Source organism: Physella acuta, unplaced genomic scaffold (genome assembly GCF_028476545.2).
Source record: "Physella acuta isolate Inbredline_101_S28 unplaced genomic scaffold, ASM2847654v3 ptg001061l, whole genome shotgun sequence".
Lineage (NCBI taxonomy): Eukaryota > Metazoa > Mollusca > Gastropoda > Physidae > Physella > Physella acuta.
The window spans coordinates 246,540-267,652 of NW_026732578.1; the positions used below are offsets into that span (position 1 = coordinate 246,540).

Genomic DNA, 21,113 nt, shown 5'->3' on the forward strand with positions numbered 1-21,113 from the left:
ATAGAGAGAAACTCTGCACCCCCCCCCTTTATTACTATATTTTAGACCCCCCCCCCCTTCTCCCGTCCCGCATGTCCATATTGCCGCAAAGAGAGAACAGTGTTTCTTTCAGGCATCTCTTCGGGGGGGGGGGGGGGGGGGGAGCTCCGCCCCCCCCCTCCCCGAAAAAGCCCCCCCTCCCCCCGTACGAAATGGAATTTATATAGAAAAACATATATTTACCAGTGTCCACCCCCCCCCCCCAGGAAAATATCAAGTGCCCCCCCCCCCCCCACCCCGGAGAAAAAAGTCTGGAAGAAACACTGAAAGAGAATAATACAGCGATGAATGAGTGGGGTAAAGTGTAAGGACTTGAATCGTGAAAAATTAATGATGAAGGTATCTTCAACTCGCCCTATAGTCTTGTAGTTTTTGTATTTTTCTAAGGTTTAAAAGTCTGTAGTAATTGCAGGTTAGTAGATGTATAAATAATGCGCTAAATTAGTTAAGGACTGTTAATTTTCAAGAGTAGTTTCCATGTTTCGATTTGATTTTAAGTAGTACTTGACATATCCAGAGAAACCAATCTAAAAATATTACTGGTGACACACAAACTAAATAATAAAGCAGGATAAAAACTCTAATTTACATTTAAAACAACAAAAAACATCAAATTTCTGGCGTTTTCCTACTGTTTTTAGACCAATGTATTTTTTACATAAACATATGGGAGGTAATCCCACTCATTTTTTTAATTACTAAGAACAAAATGATTATGTCCCTTTACTTGTAGCGACAATCACAATATCACATTAACCCTGTGCCATGTACTAACTATACTAGCACTGATTGCCTGTAAATACAGAATTAATGAAAATTGAGCCATAATAGAATAAACCGGTAGTGATCTCCCCTAAACTTTCTCGAATATTCTTATATAAAACAACAGGGGATGGTAACTGGGGATATAGTTATGATTTTTAATCCATTTTAAATACTTAAACTTTTAAAAATAGAATAGAATCTCATTAAAAAAACATTGCGCACCAAGCAAACGCCGAATAAAATCGCGTATAATAGTGCGCAATATTATTAGTACTTTAAAAATTTACATTAGTTTTTTGAGAAATCGGAAGTAGCGTAAATTACTACTTCCAGTCAACGGAAATGACTCAAAATTTAACAGAAGGTAGAGAATTAGATCTTTTACTTACATGTGAAATTTCATTTATCTATCTGAAATAGTACTCAAGTTATAGGCTTTTAAAAAATTCAAAGTAGGAAAAGTACCACTTCCGGTTATCGGAAATCGCTCAAAAGTTGATACGGATCTACGATTTTGATAAAATACTTATATATGAAATTTCATCAACCTAGCTGTAACGGTACTCAAGTTATCGTGTTTACACACGGACAGACACACAGACACACACACACACAGACATACGGACAAGATTGCAAAATTATGTTTTTCCGTATCAGTGAGGTGTAAAACGTCGAGATTTGTAAAAATCTCGATTTTTTTTTTTTGCACGATTACAATACTTTCTCTATACTACGTATATACGAGAAAGTAAAAAACTCTGTTTACAGTTTGATTTAAAAGTCATGTATTAAACTGTATATATGTTTTTGCTGAAGAATTGTAATTTACAATTAAATTGGTTTAATTTTTATTCCACTAATTGAAAAGATAAATACATTATTTCTATTTGGTTGTGGTTAGAGAGCAATCTGAAACCAATCTTGTCATCAGTAAGGTCGGCCGTGTGATGATGAAGGAGATTATCTCGAAACATCTCTAGCTAATCCTTTAATCTCGATACGTCACTTCATTACCTACCTGCGGTGTGGATTACAGTAGGCAGGTAGTCGAAGGCAACGTGAGACTAACGACAGTGCACGCTAAAGGTCGCTACATTTTTTTTCAAAGGTCACAATTTAAAAAAATACATGTATGACCAATAAATGACCATATATGTTTATGTCACATTTATTTTAGTTTTTCTGCAGTTACGAAGTTTTTAGCGCAAGATTTGATTTTTGTCTAGAATTGTGCAATGGGGCGTGTCGTGTTTTTAGCGGGTTGTGTTTTAGTTAGTGGTGTATTTTAATGATTGGTGTTCTATGATCGTGTGGTGTTTCGAGAGGTGTGTTTGCGCATATAGAGGTGTATTTGAGTTATTATGTATCATTGATTAGGTGCTGTTTTAAAGTTATGTTCGTGTTTTGATTGGCGTTTTTGAGTGATTGTTTCTCTATGATCATGTGATGTTTTGAGAGGGGTGTTTCTTTATGCATATAGAGGTGTATTTGTGTGATTATGTATCTTTGATTATGTGCTGTTTTGTGTTTGTTTATCTCAGATCACGTCGTGTGGGTGTATGGGGGGGGGGGGGGTATCTGAACGATCATTTCTCTTTGATCGTATCTTGTAATTGGCCAGTATTTTGATGTTTGTTCATTGGCTGTAACCACGTGGGGGAGGGGGGGGATATCAAGGTGACGGCTCAATACGATTGTCTATCATTCGTTAGTAGGCCTATAGCTTTCAAGTGTGAAACGTATTACTTTGTTGTTGTTAGCGATGTCTGCTTTCCGACTACCCCTGTATTGTGATTGTTAGGGTAAAGGTTGCTGTCACGTGATTGGGTTAAGGATACAATTTATTTCAAGCCACTAATGAAAGAGTCGTGGGCCCATATGTCTTGGGCACGAAAGGGAAAATATGATGAATGAAGCAATCACAGGGTATTGTCGATGGCAGCCGTTTCTGTATGATTTTGTTTGACATAGGTTCCAATTTTCATGCTCAACAGCTGCATTCATTTGACACTAACCTGTTTGTGTCACCAATTATAATGTATTATCTGTGAAAACGGTGGTAAAGCTAATGGTTGCTATACCGGAAAGAATCGAGTTCGATTTCCCGGGCAGATGAGTTTATTTTTAGATGGACAAATGCTATGTAAGCAAATCAACACAATCGGAGTCAACGGCCTATATGGCGTATAAAAAGTTGACACGTAATACTTAATTGTATTGGAGGAAATCCTTCCCAAACATTACAATAATTAAGAACGAAGAAGAAGAAATACACATATTTCCTTCATACCGGTCGGGTTTACTTTAATTAGCCTACTTAATTTACAGATTATATGTAGTTATTCAGAACTTAACCAAATGTTGACTAAGCATTGCCTCATTAACTGACCAACTTGCGATGTATTAAAAACCATTCAGTGTAAGTAGACTGTTGCACCAGTAAAGGCGATAACTTCTATATCTGTTCGATGAATGTTGATCCATTAAATAAGATAATTGTACATTTCTTGGGCATATCCCCCAGTCGCATGTCGCTGTGTTAATGCCATACAGTGCCGACGCCAGGTTATTTAGCGCCCTAGGCAAAACTTATTAAAATCGCCCCCCCCCCCCCCCCCGCCGCAATTTATTTTCGTACCCCCGTATTATCAGAAGCGCCCGGAGACAAACTTTCGATTTGCACCCCCCCCCCCCCTCAAACTTTCAATTTGGTTTTTCAACCCATTTTGGCGCCCCTACGGACAGCGCCCTAGGCGACCGCCTAGTTCGCCTTATAGGTAGCGCCGGTCCTGATAACATCTAGCTCTAATCAACTGTCTCTAATCAACATGAAAGCTGCTAGCCATTCTCTGCTCTCGTCCATTCAACACCGTTTCCGTTTGGCTTCTTTGAAGTTAACATTTTAAAAAAAAATGTCAGCTTCCGTTATTTTTTTTTTTTTTTTTTTTTTCCCACGTTTTCTTTAACTTGCTTTCTCTGTGTGTTTATTTGTTTGTCTTTCCAATCAAATCTTGCGATCGAAATTTCTGGCACTTCCCAGTTAGCTAGCGCGCTGAAATTTTCAGGGAAGCTTTCGTTTGGATGACCATTGAATATTCAATTGTTATTATTACTAAATTGATCAATGGAAACATTTTATTGAGCATTTTAGACCGCTATATAATCTATATATATAATTCTCCTCTGCTAGCCATTAGAAAAAAAACCAGCGACGCGTACCTCGCGCGCAGTGAAGCGAACGATCACATGTCGCCACAGGCTTAGGGGCAGAGAATTTAGCTTGAACCGAGATTAAACTTACAGGAGGTAGGCCAGTTTGGGGGAGACGATATGGTCGAGTGGTTGGGCACACGATTGCTATCCCACTCGACACGGGTTCAAATCTATGTGTTCTAGTCAGTAACGTATTCAAACAACGTGTTTTTTACGAGTTGTCTTTTTACGAGTTGTCTTTTTACGAGTTGTCTTTTTACGAGTTGTCTTTTTACGAGTTGTCTTTTTACGAGTTGTCTTTTTTACGAGTTGTCTTCGTTTACCCAAAAAAAAGTGAAAAGATAAAATCGATAGCAAGATTTTAATGCAAACAAACAGACAAAGACTAAAAAGTAGAAAATAATAATCATTAAAAAAGTTTTAAAAAACCCACGTTTTCTGATTGAACTAAAAAGTAGAAAATAAATGCTATAGGCCCTACATCACAATAATGCAAGCGATCACTCTACTATAAGCGAGCAAAAACGTGGGGCGCCGTGATTTTCTTACAGTTTCTAATACTGTTGACTCTCTACAAGCTCCCTAATAAAAGTCAATAGTATTATCTAATCAATAGTAATATAACTTTTACTTCGGCGCCCCACGTTTTTCATCGCTTATAGTAGAGTGATCGCTTGCATTATTGTGATGTAGGGCCTATAGCATTTATTTTCTACTTTTTAGTTCAATCAGAAAACGTGGGTTTTTTAAAACTTTTTTAATGATTATTATTCGATGTTCAAGCTATGAATTATCTGGCCATTACGAGGAGAGAAAAAAACGAAGCTGATGAGCATTGAATTCGTCTTTTCTAGGCATTAGGCGAATATTTCATGAGCTAACACTTAGATACATGTAACTATACTCACCCATCCCGTCTCCTATAACACACACACGTTAAACCACCCACCCTTTTCCACTCTACCACACACCCCGCTAACTCTACCACACCACCTTCCCCACACCCAAAACTTCACCTTGACCACCCACACCTCGTCACCTCTACCACCCATACTTCAACAACACCATCACACCCATCCCGTCCCCCATCCCTCCCTACATCGCAAACACACCAACCAGTATAACATGAAGCTTACACATAACCTACACGTTCTTTGTCTTCCTCTGTCTGTCGTCATTCTTGGCATACAATCACACATATGTTTGTATATGGTAACACGTAGAGCTGGCGTGGAAAGGGTGTGGGGGGTGGGGGTGAGGACAATTTGGGCCGTTGTCTCAAGTCAAGCTCATCAAGGTGACCCAGCGCTTCAGTATTGAGGGCGTCCTAACCTTATCCATAACCATTACTATAGTCATCGATAGGGGGTAATGTCCTACTGTAGTTTTATGAGGCGGGATTAGTTTTCAAGTGGTGGGTGGGTGTTACCTGACAGGGGTAGTAGAGCTGGGCGTAATGTAGGTGGGGGGGGGGGGCTGTAGGGGGGTTGGCCGGAAGGGGTAAGTGACAGGGGGGGGATGCCTTGCTCCCATACAGAGCATATATAGAGAGATTACATTAGTTCCCATAAAGCATATCTATTTGTGTAGCTAGATAAATAATTAACAGTACTTATGTAACTACTACTAGCCTAGCTGGCTCAGTGAACTACTAGACTCTACCTTTAAAGTCGAAATTCATTGACTTTACATCGAATACAGGCCTCGCCATTGTGTAGATGTGTTCTGTCTATTTTAGCAACACTGTTCATGCGGTACTTATGGGAAACATAATATGTAACGCCAAACCAACCCCCCCCTCTAGTATTGTTAGTTTATCAAAAGGCAGAACAGATAAGCTTACCCCAGGCGTCTGCCCCTATACAACAAGACGCTAATCTCGATCAATGCCCAGGCTAAACCGGCTAGATTAAATGATCTGATAGACAGCTGTTGTTTTATCAAGGGGGACTACTCCACCAGGAGTTACAACCATTCAACCGTAGCACCAGGCAATGTTGTTGGTAATTACAAAATGTCCCTGAGACTTTAATCTCAGTGTGGGACAATCTCCAATGCAGTAAAAAGTAACCGATCACTTTGCAGGTGTCATTGTAATATTGTGTGTAGTCTTTTTATTGTGTTGAAAATGATAAATTACAAAATAAAGAACTATCAAAAAGCAACATTGCAAGCAGTTTATAATAAGTATAGATTATTTTTAGCCTAAATCGTATACAACGCAGGGTTCGCCATTGTTTATGAAAATCAATCATTTTTTAATCAGCGTCGAAGATTTAATCAGACCAGGCCTAGTTCATCCGACACAAAAACCTAGACGTCATTTTGCAGTCGATGGCACAATCAGAAAGAGTTCCTCTAATAGCCACTGCCGTGGGATGGAATCAGGAAAGATTCACGATAATATATTTCGTATGAAGTTTTCGAACGCACGGATGTAAAGCCTGTCACAGTTTTGAGGCTCTAGATAGGTGAGTTTTTGCATTTAACTGAGCGTATATACATATATATATATATATATATATATATATATATATATATATATATATATATATATATATATATATATATGTATATACATATATATGTATGTATATATATATAGGCCTATATATATAACCTTTATATAACCTTGAATTAAAGTGTAGAAAAAACACGTCACCCTAATTTTCATACGCTCACGAGTTAATATGCGTTCTTTTGATTTCTAAGGAAACTAGAATAAATTAGGTTAATATATAATTCTGATATAATTCAAATGTTTAACATAGAAAAGTTAAACATTTGAATTATATTAAGCTCGGATGAAATATTGTTTGAAATAGTTATGCGTTAAAATATGTTGACTTTCATAAGAGCAACGACTTGAAATGTATTACCTGCCTCAAAACGTTAAGAAATGTGATCATGAATTTTCTTTGTTGCGTTTCTCTTATTCTTATTTTTGTATTTATCGTATGGTATTTTACAACCTACTAGGAAACAAACTGACTCAATGATATAAGCCAAATGACTCCCCCCCCCCCTCCCCCACTACGGCCAATTACATTTTATTTTAATAGTGATAACTTTAGTATTTTTTTCCAAGCAAAAACTGCCATTTTACATTTAGACATAACGAAACGCTACAAACTATTCTAAAACAATTGACAATTCATTGTCTTTTATTATTTCAAACACTTTTCATTGAGGCACAGCGGTGGGTGAAACAGAATATTTAAAAAAAAAATTCAGCTGAAGACCTTTATATCCATCGTGTCCCCGAAAGTTCAAATTACCTTCCCCCTTCTGTGGGTGGAAGGGGGGTGGGGTGGAAGGCACCTTGATTTCAAACAGTTTTTTTTTTGCATTCATTTTTTGCTGTTAATTGAAATGGTTGACTTGTTGTTATTTTGGGGGATCTCTTGGTTTTTCCCATTAGTATGTTCTTATTTCTAATGTTTGTGGATCTATACTAGTCATCTGAATTTTTATTTTGTCCTCATTCTCCATCTATTTTCCTGTGTGCCCTTATGATGGTTTAGCAAATCTCATTGTAATCTCAGGATCCAACTACCGCTATTACGTCACGTATCGTACGACACCCAATATCCACGTGTGTCCATTACTGTTTCCGGTGTGGTCTCCAAAGAAATCCCAGTAAATAGTAACTCTTACAATGTTTATTTGCTTAGCCGTCTGCAACAAAATCTCCTCAATACATATTTGTCTTCTTGTTTTAAAAACCATACGCCATAATTCAATAACCGCATACCTTCGCGGAGCGTAGCAAAACCGTGTTCTATAGAATCTTTTGACTCGGTGGCTTAAACTGCACGCCGGTCAAAACAAAAGGATTCGTAAAGTTTTCGGTAAATAGACACACCAGTGTTCCTATCTATTCAAACAGAAATCCTAAGCCGGGTGTACACGCGTTCATACGGGCTTGCACCTGATTGATTCGTGACTTGTAACAGATCAATAATCTTTTTGGTAACAATTTCAAAGTTTGGCCCAGAAGCCGGGAGTCGCTATGTTGTCATTACGTCAAAGTCGTTTGGTTCTGAATAGGATATAAAAACGTGTCCCACTTGTAGTCCGATTCACCGTAAAGCCGGTGTCCCACTAGTTTGTTAACTCGCGGGATTGGAAACATAATTGAGAAGTTTATGTTTCGTATGGACAGGGAACTAAGCAAACGCTGGCTCGTTTATAGGAGAGTTCGTTTATTAAGATATAGGGACAAGTGGGATGGGAGGTACGTAATATTAACTGCAATATTACAGGTATCGGAAGAGAAGGGGCAATAGGTAGCAGTTCGATTCGAGGACTGAGGAAAGTGGAATGGGGAATGAAAAATGTGGTGAGAAGTAAGGGAGGTACAATGTGTCGGAGTTTCCATCTGGTATCTCTTTGGAGACCCCCCCCCCCTCACCCTCCGAAGCACATACACCACCCCAGCCCACTTTGAACGGGATATATTTTATATAAACAATATATGCTTTAACCAGTGTCCGCCCCCCCCCCCCCCCAAACCCCACCCGAAAGTTTCAAGAGTGCCCCGGAGAAAATTGTCTGATAGAAACACTGATGGGGAGTAGAAATTAGGGGCTAGGGAGTAAGGGAGGTGCAATGGGGAGTATACATTTGAGGTGGGGGAGTAAGGGATGCAATAGGGTGTAGAAATTTGAGGTGGGGTGTAAGGGGTGCAATAGGGTGTAGAAAAGTGAAGTTGGTATGGTGGAGTAGGAAAGGTGTAAGTGGAATGTGAGGTATCATGGTGAGGTTGGAAGAGATGTTAGATGTAGGAAGTTTGAGGTTGGGTGTACGAAGTGGGAGGTGGGGGTGTGGTGTAGGAAATGCGAGATGTCGTATGAATGAAGGTTGGGTCATGTGACCTATTTGGGTGTGGCTTGTGAGTTGTAGGAGGTGTCAATGAGATCCCGTTAAAATTAACGGTTGAACCGGAAGCACTCTCAGAAATCAAATCAAGTGATTATAAGCCAGTCTCCAATTTCGGAAATAGCTTCAGTATGTTGTCACCACTCATGCAATTTAGCAAGGATGGAAATCGACCGCTTGATAGCGTACAGACCAGCTGCTCTACTCGCTTTATATTACTTTTTCGACTTCACAGAGAAATTTTTTTAGAGAAAATGAAATTTAACACTGGCGGCGATTTTAAAAAAATAGTGTATTTTGGCGATATTGCGTTTATGCGAACTTAACTAAACGCTAGCTACCGGGATTCACCGCAATAAAGTAAACGCTGCTTGATTTCACTTTCTCCAGCGGTGTGGAGAAAATGGTCCGTCTTTATCTGTCTCTTTGAGAAGGCGAAACGAATGGGAATGATATTCCGCTCACTAATTGTGCAGAGGGTGCAGCGAGTACATTCTTGTATTGTTGGCGTGGACATAAAATACAGCCACACAACCACACGGGGACATAGAGCAGGACCTCCAAAGGAGCAGGACAGTTGTGTGGACATTAAGTACAGTCACACAACCACACGGGGACATAGAGCAGGACCTCAGTAGGAGCAGGACAGTTGTGTGGACCTAAAATACAGCCACACAATCACACGGGGACATAGAGCAGGACGTTATTGGAGCAGTGGTAGATGTTGTAGAGCAGGATAGAAGTAGAGAGCAGCGCAGCAGTTCTAGTCAATCAAATATACTTTGCTTTTTTAAGACAGTTTTGCTTTTAATAAAGTATTTCTTTGTGAAGCACGTTTTGGGGAGTTGCTTTAAAAATGGAAGTAAGTATATTTTATAGTTAACGTGAGTTGTAATCTACAGGACACGACTTAATTAGACTAAACATTGAATAGTAATTAATTATCAATATCCGACATGTGTTTTTAATTTGATATTAATTTGTATGGATTGTCTTTCCACGTAAAAAAAAGTTATACTACTTTAAACTTGAGTAAATGTAATTTATACAAACTTATCATTCATCAAAATATGTAGGGTTGGTCTAAAGCAAAATGACATTCTTCATTAGGTCGTCATTAAACAACAAAATACAATTGTAAAATTTATCAAAAATACCTGAGGTTAGATATTATTATAATAATAAATAATAGAATAAATACGCCCATAACCCTTATTCGGGTAGTTGAGGGCTAAGCGACCCCTACCCCTAGCCATGCCTGACCAATCTAGGTGGCTCACCTTGGTCACGAAAACTTGGCTGTTAAAGTTTGTCTTGGAACTCTTGCTGCCTGGGAGGCCATACGCCCAGTGGTGCCGTGTTAGCATCAGTTGTTTGCTTCTTGAGTTTCTCTCTAGATGAGTTGCTGTCCCCAGCTATTAACCGTGCCGTCGCCAGGTTATTTAGCACCCTAGGCAAAACTTATTAAAACGCCGCCTTTTCCATAGATTAATAAAATATACGTAGGTATAAGAAAACAATTAATTAAAAGTGACATATTAATTTATTATCAACGAGCCGACCCCCGGTGTATCGTACGCCGCTATTTAGATGTTGTTTTTTCTACTTTTCAGTAATTCATAATTTGTGAATTCGACAGTACCAATGCTGCCACTGAAAATATTTGCTTTAAAACACTAAACCCCCCCCTCCTCCCCCTCCCCCCGTGAAAGCAACCTCCTCTTAGTTATCTCCTCTAAGTTTAAAATCGTTTCAAACTAAATTGTAAAATGTAAACATTTAGCGTGAACCACAGCTCACCAGACCATGTGAAGGGGTGGGGGTGGTAGCGATAGAGAGGAAGAGAGGGGACTGCAAGGCGCGCTTGCAGCTTGTTTTCTAACGTCTCCCAGAAGAGAATTATATGTATACGAGCCGACTTGCGGCGTATCATACGCCGCTATTTAGTTGTTTTATTTTCTACTTTTCAGTAATTCATAATTTGTGAATTCGACAGTACCAATGCTGCCACTGAAAATATTTGCTTTAAAACACTACCCCCCCCCCTTTTCCCCTAACCCCGACTCTACCCCCCCCCCCCCCCCCCCCCGTGAAAGCATCCTCCTCTTAGTTACCTCCTGTAAGTTTAAAATCGTTTCAAACTAAATTATCTGCCCCTAATAGCCGTCACTAAACCCGTCTCTACGATTTGTAAACATTTAATTTAGCGTGACCACAACTCACCAGACCATGTGGGGGTGGGGTGGGGGTGGCAGTGATAGTGATAGAGAGAAAGAGAGGGGACTGTAAGGAGGCGCTTGCAGCTTGTTTTCTAACGGCTCCCAGAAGAGAATTATATATATAGATATATAGATTGCATACACGTTATAAGTAGACATCAAAATCAAATTTTACTTGCCTCCTTCCAGTGGCGGAACTAGAAAAAAACGGCTCCCCCGCAAAAATAATTTTTAGCCCCCCCCCCATATATATATATATATATATATATATATATATATATATATATATATATATATATATATATATATATATATATATATATATATAGCATCATTAAATTTGAAATTAAACTTTTTCTCAATTAATAACCATCCTGAGATAACAAAACAGACATAACTATGTCCAAACGGTTCCATGACAAATGATCTCAGGACAAATGATCTCAGGACAAATGATCTCAGGACAAATGATGTCAAGGACAAATTATCTCACGGACAAAAGATACCAGGACAAAACATATCAGTACAAATGATACCATGGACAAATGATCTCAGACAAACTAGAATCTATATCAGATAAAATATCTGACAGCAAAATTTTAAAAGTGTGTACGATGATTTTAGTTTATTTGAACTTTTAAAAAAAGTTTAATATTGCAATCTACAACGGCTGCTGATGTATTTGTTTTTCAACTTGATAATACTAAAAAAAAACTACCAAACTATTTTGTTTAGAACTTCTGCTCAATAATAATACAATAGAAAGTAAAAACTTAAAGTTGTATTTATATGTAAGGTGTCAACCTAAAGTGCAGGAATTTGAAATGAATGTAAAGTTAAGCAACGATTTATCTCCCATTTGAATATCTAAATATTAAAATTTTATTCAAGGGAAATAACTTACAAAAGAATAGCTAAATTAACCAAGTGTAACTAAGACATGCTCAGAAAACACAATAAAACGCTCTAAATTGCATTACGTAATAATTATAACAACTATTTTATAATAGCTATGTAGACTTGTGAAAACAATATATTTTACTTATTGAATACTTAACTGTAGGTTCTGTTTGAAAGTTTAAAAACGATAGCTTTATTATAACATATTTTTATTCAAGTTTGATGACATGCAATTCAAAGTATTGTGTTATCGATAACATCGTCTAATTGTAAGTTCTAGGCATTGACATTTTTTTGTCTTTATATTTAGACGTTTTGTATTAGTTCTATGAATAAGTAAACCATCTTAAATAAATGAAAGCAGGCTAAAAGTAAGAAAGAAATATTACTATTGTAAATCAGTATCAGTCCTCACAAGCCGATGATGAAAACTGTAATACTAAAGCGAACACAAAACTGTCGCTATAAATTACGTGTCTGAGGCGGGAAAAAAAAAAAAAAACTATACATTGCCATTGCTAGAATTATGGATTAAATATTAAAAAAATTATAATTTGAAAAAAACAAAGTTTACGGTTAGTTATAAATTACATCCTGTTTAATATTATATATTAATACATTAATAGTGGTAATATAAATTCCTAAAAAATAAAGATTTTTCAACTAAAGAACGCCAATCTTTCAGTACTGAATTGAAATCATCTAACTAACGATAAACTCGACTACTCAATATACTCTACTACATTCACAACACATATCAAACTTCGATACCTAAACATAACTAGACTTGAAGGGAAGTTGAAGATCTAGAACTACATCACTACCTCGTTGAACTTCACCAAGCTCTACAAACAAACAAGCTCCTAATCAACAACGATTTCACTGGACCTACTACTACAATTTTACAGCCAATATAATTCGATACCTTAATACCACAAGAATCGATACTCCCAAACTCCAGAACTACGATACTTCATCACATGCATTCTCATTTCTCTATTACCTATCAGACTTTTCTAGACCTTCAACTACAAAACACCGAATAAAAATTATGACACTTTAACACTTTGATACTTTATACCTACGTAACTATATCAGCAACAGCCTTCCGCCGTTACTCCCTAAATCAAACGATTCATCAAAACGTACCAAACAAGTACAATACTTTGAACACCCCGTCATTACAAAACTCTGTACACCTGGACACATTTCAGAGAAAACGAGACTCACAAGCCCTCTTAAAATTAGATAACCGTTTGTAATGTTCGAAATTTAAGTTACGAACTTATTTAATCGTTTTCTACATCAATTATGTGACACAAAAATACAAAGGCAAAGTGACTGGTAAAAATCGCCCCGACCTTTCCAAATTAGTGAGGTGGGGTTGCATTTTCACCTTCGCGAATAAATATAGGCCTATATAGACCTAATTTAGCGGTGGGGGTGCAAAATTGATAGTTCGTCCTTGGCCCCGAAATAGATCGCTACTCCTTTATAAAAGTTATTAATTATTAGATACTTTTTGATAACAGCGATTTAACCTTTTTGCGCCCCACCCCTATGGATGGCGCACAAGCCGACCGCCTAGTTCGACTTATAGGTAGCGCCGGCCCTGGCTATCAAACATCATCTGCCCCAGGGGTTCGACCCAGAGATGAATACATGTAAGAAATAAGAAAAAATGTAAATCAATATCCAAATTTATTCCAATAATCAGGGTTGCTAAAAATTTTTTGTTTGTTTTATAGATAGACTTATCTCTTTACAAAACCCTTAATCCTCTAAATCCGTGCACGGATATTTTTAGCAAAATTGTTATCTTTGTTTTCTACGGTGTCGTCAATGTCAGACGCATACATTTTGTTACAGTAAAATTTTTCCACAGACTTTAATCGTTAATTCTGACAGACTCAATGACAGATGATGTATTTTGGTTTACCACTTAATTTCGTGCTAGCCTGATTTATTATATGCACTAAATTACCTGACCGACAGGCACGTAACTGTTTATTTCCGGCATCGCTGATGCTTAAGAGCATGTCTACCTGTTCTATTCCCCCGAACGATATAGAAATTTAGTAATCCGACGAAGTTACAGTAAAGTAAAGTTTCCTTTTCAGACCTGAAGGTCTATGCGGCAAGTGAAGTAGAGTTCACTTGTTTCTGTGAACTCGGCATATGAAAGGATAATGTGGTCAGCGCTATGCCCAGCCGCCTTTACTTTCCGTAATATGAGTTAGGTACCCATCAGAGTTGGGTGAACTCAGGGACGGTCTACTGACTTGAACCCGGATTCGAACTCGAGACTTACGAGTTAGCAGTCCAGCTCTCTACCGCTAGACCACTCCGTCCCTTTAAAATTTTTTTTTTCGTGATGTGTCTCGAACCCATACCACCCGCATGGTAGCCATTACACTACCATCTTAGCTGTAGGGGCACCCCGACGAAGCTACATTGAGCGAAATTTCTTGGAAAACAAACCCACAGACATGCTTTGTTTAATGACAATTCTGAGTGTTCATCGCTTTATTTTCAGCTTGTTTCCCCACCAACCCTAGACGGTCAACATGGCTACAACGATGACCAGCCTGCTACGTCAGCGTGGTCACCCCAAGCTGATACGTTTTGACCACAGCCAAGTGTACTTCGAGAACGATCGCTTGGACGCTGACCTTTCCTATGACATCAGTAAGTTTCCTGTTTGAGGCCAGCCTTATGTTTTTTAAGATTTGTTCTGGTAGTGTGTGTGTGTGTATGTGTGTGTGTGTGTGTGTGTGTGTGTGTGTGTGTGTGTGTGTGTGGCGGGGGTCGGGGGGGGGGGGGGTCGTCCATACACGACAGCGTGAAAACTCCAGGCCCTATCGTCTCTCGTCACACGTCATCACAAAACTCCACACTCCTGCCTACAACAAACACGTCATCACAAAACTCCACACTCCTGCCTACAACAAACACGTCATCACAAAACTCCACACTCCTGCCTACAACAAACACGTCATCACAAAACTCCACACTCCTGCCTACAACAAACACGGCGTCACAAAGTTATAACCACCCCTCCCACCCTTCCTTCAAATACAAATATTCAAAACGTTTTAAATGTTAAGCAAAAATTTCAAGTGCCCCCCCCCCCCCCCGGAGAAAAAAGTCTGGAAGATACACTGGGTCAGCACCAACTCAAGCTATTGCCCATAAGCCAGACAGGCTAAATCTTTATTGGCTCAAGCTATTGCTCATAAGCCTAACAGGCTACAACAGGAATAACAATAGAGCATTTCGCACACCCATATTATTTGCTGCTAGTCACGTGGGGGTCCTGAAAGTTTTTTGCTACTAGTATTCCAGTATGTTAAGATCCGAACACGTTATTTGCAGGTTAGCAAGCGCGCGGTCTAGGCCGCGTCCTTCTTTTTCTTCGTGTCAACATGTTATGCGGTTGGCCGTTGACTCCGATTTTGCCTGCTTTTTTTGTTTGGATTTCGCAACCAAGAACAACTACTTGGCAGCAGTTGTTTAATTTTGGAGTTGTCTCTCCTAGATGTGCCCAGCTATCAAGCTCATCTGCCCGGGGATTCGAACTCGGGACTTTTCGTTTCAGCAACGATAGTTAACCGAGACCCGACTACGCCGACCTCCTTCTAATTTCACTAACGACTAATGTGCTAAAGTTTCTTTTTCAAACCTGACGGTCTATGGGGCAAGTGAAGTAGAGTTCACTTGTTTCTGTGACCTCGGCATATGAAGAGATAGCGTGGTCAGCATTATGCCCAGCCTAACGTGAGTTAGGGACGGTCTACTAACTTGGACCCGGGTTCGAACTCGAGACTTACGAGTTAGCAGTAAAGCTCTCTACCGCTAGACCACTCCGTTCCATACTAATGTGCTAGTAAAACAAGTATGATGTACGAGTGAAGAGTTTTTTCCCTGTATCAGCTAAATCCGTCCCCAAACCTTACTAGTCTTGGCCTTGTAAAATATCGATTCGTTTAAAAAGAATGTATTTTATTCTTAATCATCCTTTGATACCATGACCATCTGAATGTTTTTCTCCCACCCCCTTACACCCAGACTCCCTCCAGAGAAACCAGTACCGTCAGTTTCTGGTGCGGCAGGAAGAGATCAAAGAACTCAAGTTATTGTGCGGCCTCCAGACACAACAAAGGAACGTCCGACCCGACATCCAGCGAAGCATGAGCGCAGGGTACACGTCACATCTGCAAACCCGGCGCCAAATGACGGCGACAAAACATGAATCGGAATTCAACCCGGCTCAGTCTTTCAGCGAGCTGACGATTAAAAAAGTTCAATCGGATATGAACGATAAACAATTGAACGAAAAGAAATTAATGACGGTATCGATACCGAATATCGACGACGAATCGGAAACCACGAGTGTGTATTCAAGCCTGATGGACAGCGAGCGCGATGACGTCATGTCGACTGCTGTCGCGCCCGCCGCGCACGCTGCTACGGGGAGCAGACCTCCAACGGTGTTGAAAAAAAAGCGCGCGAAATTTGTCGAGTACCCCATCCACTGGTACACCACCGTGGTGCCTGCGACTGACGTCATCGTCAAACGGACGCCCTCGAGTTCTTTCTCCAGGAAATCCGCTTCCAGTGAAAGACCAGGCCGACCCCACACTTCCAACAGCAGGAGCCTGGACTCCAGGGGGTCGAGAAAATCTGGAAGGAACCCCTCACCCGCCCCTTCGCAAGGCCTCTTCTCTCACCCCACCGTGCGGCCGCCCACGAAAACAAGACGGCAGCTTCTGGAGATGGCGCATCAGGCGAGCTTCAAGACGGAGGAGGACAGGTACTCCGGCACGCTGAGGAAGTTGATGGAGGTCAACCGAGAGGACGGTAAGAGACTGGAGAGCAAGGTCAAGGATTTTATACGGTCTTTGACCGAATATAAAAGTTAAAACGTTTTAAAGATTGAGAGTATCCCGGTGTTGCAGTGAGTGACCACGTGACTTTGTAAAAGCTGCTAATGTGAATTCTGTTTTTAAATTTGAACTGTTATAACTGTTGCTATTTCCTTGTATTTAAATAAATCATATTGTATTTTGTTTGTTAAAAACCTAAATTTTTATAACTATTATTTTTATTTTTATTTAAATAAACTCATACCGTACTTCATTTAAATTTGGAAACAAGATTTTTGTTTTGAAATAATCAACGATTCAATGCTCCGATAGAAAGATACTTATGCGATGTTAATTGTTATACGTATTAACCAAGTAAGCCCATAGAAATTATTTGAACAACCTCAAGACATAGCCTAAGCTATAAAAGGCCTAATGATTTCATAACAATACAAAGTATATGCTGCAATTTAACCTTATCCAGAGTTTCTTCCAGGCATCTCTTCGGGGGGGGGGGGGGGGGGGGGGGCTAGGCGCCACCCCCCCCCCCCGGCGAAAAAATAAGTCTGGAAGAAACACTGACCTTTTCTGGGTAGCACTTAAGGAACGGACGCCCTGAAGTGGAAAATAAACGGAAAGCAGATTAAGAGTCCTTCTATATTTTACACAGAGCGCGTTATAAAAATACGAATACAAGAATGGCAGTTAGAACATAGAACGTACGACGGCTAACCGGGAAGTCTCGAGTTCGAATCCCGAGCTCCGAATTCCTAGGACGTCACCTAGTCTACCCAGTTCTGATGAGTACCCAACTCACCTTACGGAAAGTAAGGGCATAGCGCTTGACCACCTTGTCTCTTCATATGCCGAGTTCACAGAAGCTGGTTTACTCTACATCATCTGTCATTTTCGAAAATGTAACTTCCTTAATACGAAGAGATATGCTTTCCCATCCAAGTACTGTAGCGGGGAGGGAGGGGGGGGGTGTATGTTGGCGGGGGTGGGGTATAATAAGATGACACCATCATTACGGGTGTCGCCAAAGAAGACGATCGCACATTCGATGAATATACGATTAAGACCTATATGCCGAGTTTAACTAGTACAGCCTACAGAGTTTGTAATATACGTTACAATACGATTTCCTGTAGTTTTAGGTGAATTTCTTTCAAGTGGGCCTGTCCCCCTCAAGCACGTCCAATTCCCCACCTCTTGGAATTTAAAGTGCGCCAGCTCCCCCAAAGTTTCATGTGCCAACCCCCCCCCCCCCCCCCCCTTCCCTGGAAATGTCCGTGAGAATCCCTGATCCCAATTATCTGAGAATCCCTTATCCCAATAAATCAGAGTGCTGCGCCCAAGTTCAATGACCTCACTAGGCATACAGCAACTACAACACAATTATCGAAACAAAACAACAGAGTGGCTTTCTAGTACATATATGGCATAGGGGAAGGCTGGAATATTGTAGGAGATCATTTTAAAATGCTGATTTTTGTTCTGACAAACTGAAATTTTTGAAATCTAAGTTGACACAATAATAAGATGAATAGTTATAAAGAGCACTTTATTGTCAGCAAATGATACAGCAATTCACAAGAACAGAAACAACAAGGAACAAGTCTTTCTGACCTTTTTTTTTCCACAATTAAAGTTGTTCTCAAGGAACAATTAAAGATCTATTTACAACTTCCTTTCACAGGCTTGGTTGTCTTGCCATGAAAGGGTTAATTTTAAAATATTATATAGAATTTGTAACATGCTTTCAAAAAATATTATGATACATAATACATATTTTCTTTTAAAAATAAAATTGTGTAAATTACTAATTAAAGCAATTTTAAAAATCATACTATGGGGTCACTAAATTAGTTAAACTTAGCTTGTTTAAAAAAAAAACAGCTTATCTTTAATAGGTAAAACAAATAAATATTTATTTTTATACTCTATATAGACTCTATAATTAAAATATTTTATATTTAATTTCTAATACACATAACAGTGTATGCTGAAAATGTGTAAGTTTCTAAGTGGACTTCCTATTACTTCATTACATGATTTTTAAATACATGGAAATTTTACAATAATTTTTTTTGCATTTTTATGTTTAGGGATAAAACTTTAAAAAATAAGATTTTTATAATTAAAAAATAAGTCTTTTATTTCAAAAATAAATTTTAATGAAAGTAATACATATTATTTTTTTTTATATAAAGAGATATTTTAAAAACTATTTGTAAATCTAAGTTCAAAATTAAAATTCAAAAAGTCAGTCATAACACATTCAATTGAATTTTTACTTAGATATAAATATGGATACATATTTAATAATTGTAAAACAAAAAAAAAACCATGCATACAAATACTTTATAAACAATAATTGTATTTAATAACTTAAAAATAAAACAAAAGATTCATACTCATTCAAAATTTCATATCAGACCAAAATATGTCATTCAAATATGTAGGCAACTTCTAATTATTTGGTTGCCATTTTAATTTATTTAAAAAATGCTTTTTATTTTATGCATATTACTTTCAAATACCTCGAAGCAGCTCCTCTTTTCATATTTTAATCAGTAAACCATTAACATTTTAATATAGACACTTATCACATAAATTTGAATATAAAATGTATATGTGAACATTTCCATAAAATATACTTCACAACAGAGGGCACGGGTAGACTAAGACAATAACTTTGTATATGAATATAGTCATATGATGAATGTATAGAGTGACATAATATGTAGCTTTATGTCAGGGGTTGAATATTAATTCCATATGGTGATTATCACAGAAAGACACAGAAAATCAATACAGAACAATGCTTTAACAAGAACATGGTTTAAAATAAGGACATTTTATTTCAATTATCAAACTGATTGTAAGGAAATTTTGTTTCAGTTATTAAACTGATTGTAATGAAATTTTTTTTCAATTTTCAAACTGATTGTAAGGAAATTTTGTTTCAGTTTTTAAAATGATTGTAAGGAAATTTAGTTTCAGTTTTTAAACTGATTGTACATAAAACTTAAGAGATTACTTGGTACAAGAGATTAAGTTTCAGGTATTTACTGTAAATAATTGAGAAGGTTTAAAAAATAGTTTCAATTATCAAACTGATTGTAAGTAATTTAGTAAGTTTTAAAATTAAAATACATTCAATCTCATGAGCAATTATTTTTTTTGTAAAATGTTAAAAGTTAGAAAAAAAAATTAACAATAAAAGTTGTTTTGTTCAATCAAGATAAGTTGTAAACCAGCCACCTTAAATATACTATCTGTAAGTATAGTATCCAATAGATAAAACAAAAACATGTAAGTGTTTTAAGAAACATTAAAAATTAATTGCAGACATCATTAAATATTTACTTTTTGTTAATTTTCAAAGACTTTTTCCAATAGTTTCAGTTGAATACTGATATCTGTTCAGACTTCTTTTAGTTTTAACAACATCAACTGCGGAGCTATATATAAAGATGATAAACTTGTTACCATAAGCACCTACAGCAATCAAATTTTGGTTACATTAGGCTTTACTACACATATAATAGGACGTAATTATTTCTGTTGACACATCTCTGTGCACTGTACACTTATAGATCACTAACTGACTAACTGAAGGTTTACCCAGGACAAACTAAAAAATAGGCACCAAACCTATTTGAAACTAAAAGTGTATATTAGTAGGTCATTGTGTAAATTAGTAAAGAGGAGATTTTAAAAAATATTAAACCCATTTTCTTATTAACTTTGAAATACTTATTAGTTTGAAGTATGTGAAACACACAATGCAGATTCCTTTTATTTTTATTTTAGTATGAATGGAAATGTATTAATATAATTTATTTATAAATTAAAAAAATAAGCTTTATCTAAATGTATCTAATAGGTATGGCTTAAATACGAGGTTGTTGCAATTCAATGCCTAATTCATTTTAAAGTGTCAAGGATGTTGTTTAATGTTGGAATTTTCAACTAACAATTTCATATGTGAGTGCTATTCTCATAGTCGTATTGACTTTGTCTGGAATGTAATCACCATATTTATTTCCAAGTTGACTCTTTCAAAATGACATGGATTTCTGAACTGGAATTATTTCTAACTATGGATCTATAAACTATCAGACACAATTTGTTTTAGATATATTAACTAATTTGAATGAATCAGTTGTTTTTTTTAAAACAGTCCTGTAGAAACATAGTGTACACACAAGTAAGCAATCTATTC

At 37.7% G+C, this 21,113-nt stretch overlaps 1 protein-coding gene across 2 annotated transcripts; it reads left to right on the forward strand.

Moving 5' to 3' along the window:
- Positions 1-6,038: 6,038 nt before the first annotated feature.
- Positions 6,039-17,004, forward strand: LOC131955273 (uncharacterized). 2 transcript variants are annotated; one of them, XM_059319315.1, is made up of 3 exons: positions 6,039-6,488; positions 14,554-14,705; positions 16,086-17,004. In XM_059319315.1, the coding sequence occupies exons 2-3, from the start codon at positions 14,585-14,587 to the stop codon at positions 16,937-16,939; spliced, it is 975 nt and encodes a 324-aa protein (XP_059175298.1). In that variant the 5' UTR covers positions 6,039-6,488; positions 14,554-14,584; the 3' UTR covers positions 16,940-17,004. The 2 variants fall into 2 exon arrangements, with proteins under 2 accessions (XP_059175298.1, XP_059175297.1); XM_059319314.1 differs by lacking the exon at positions 6,039-6,488 and adding an exon at positions 9,607-9,760.
- Positions 17,005-21,113: the final 4,109 nt, after the last annotated feature.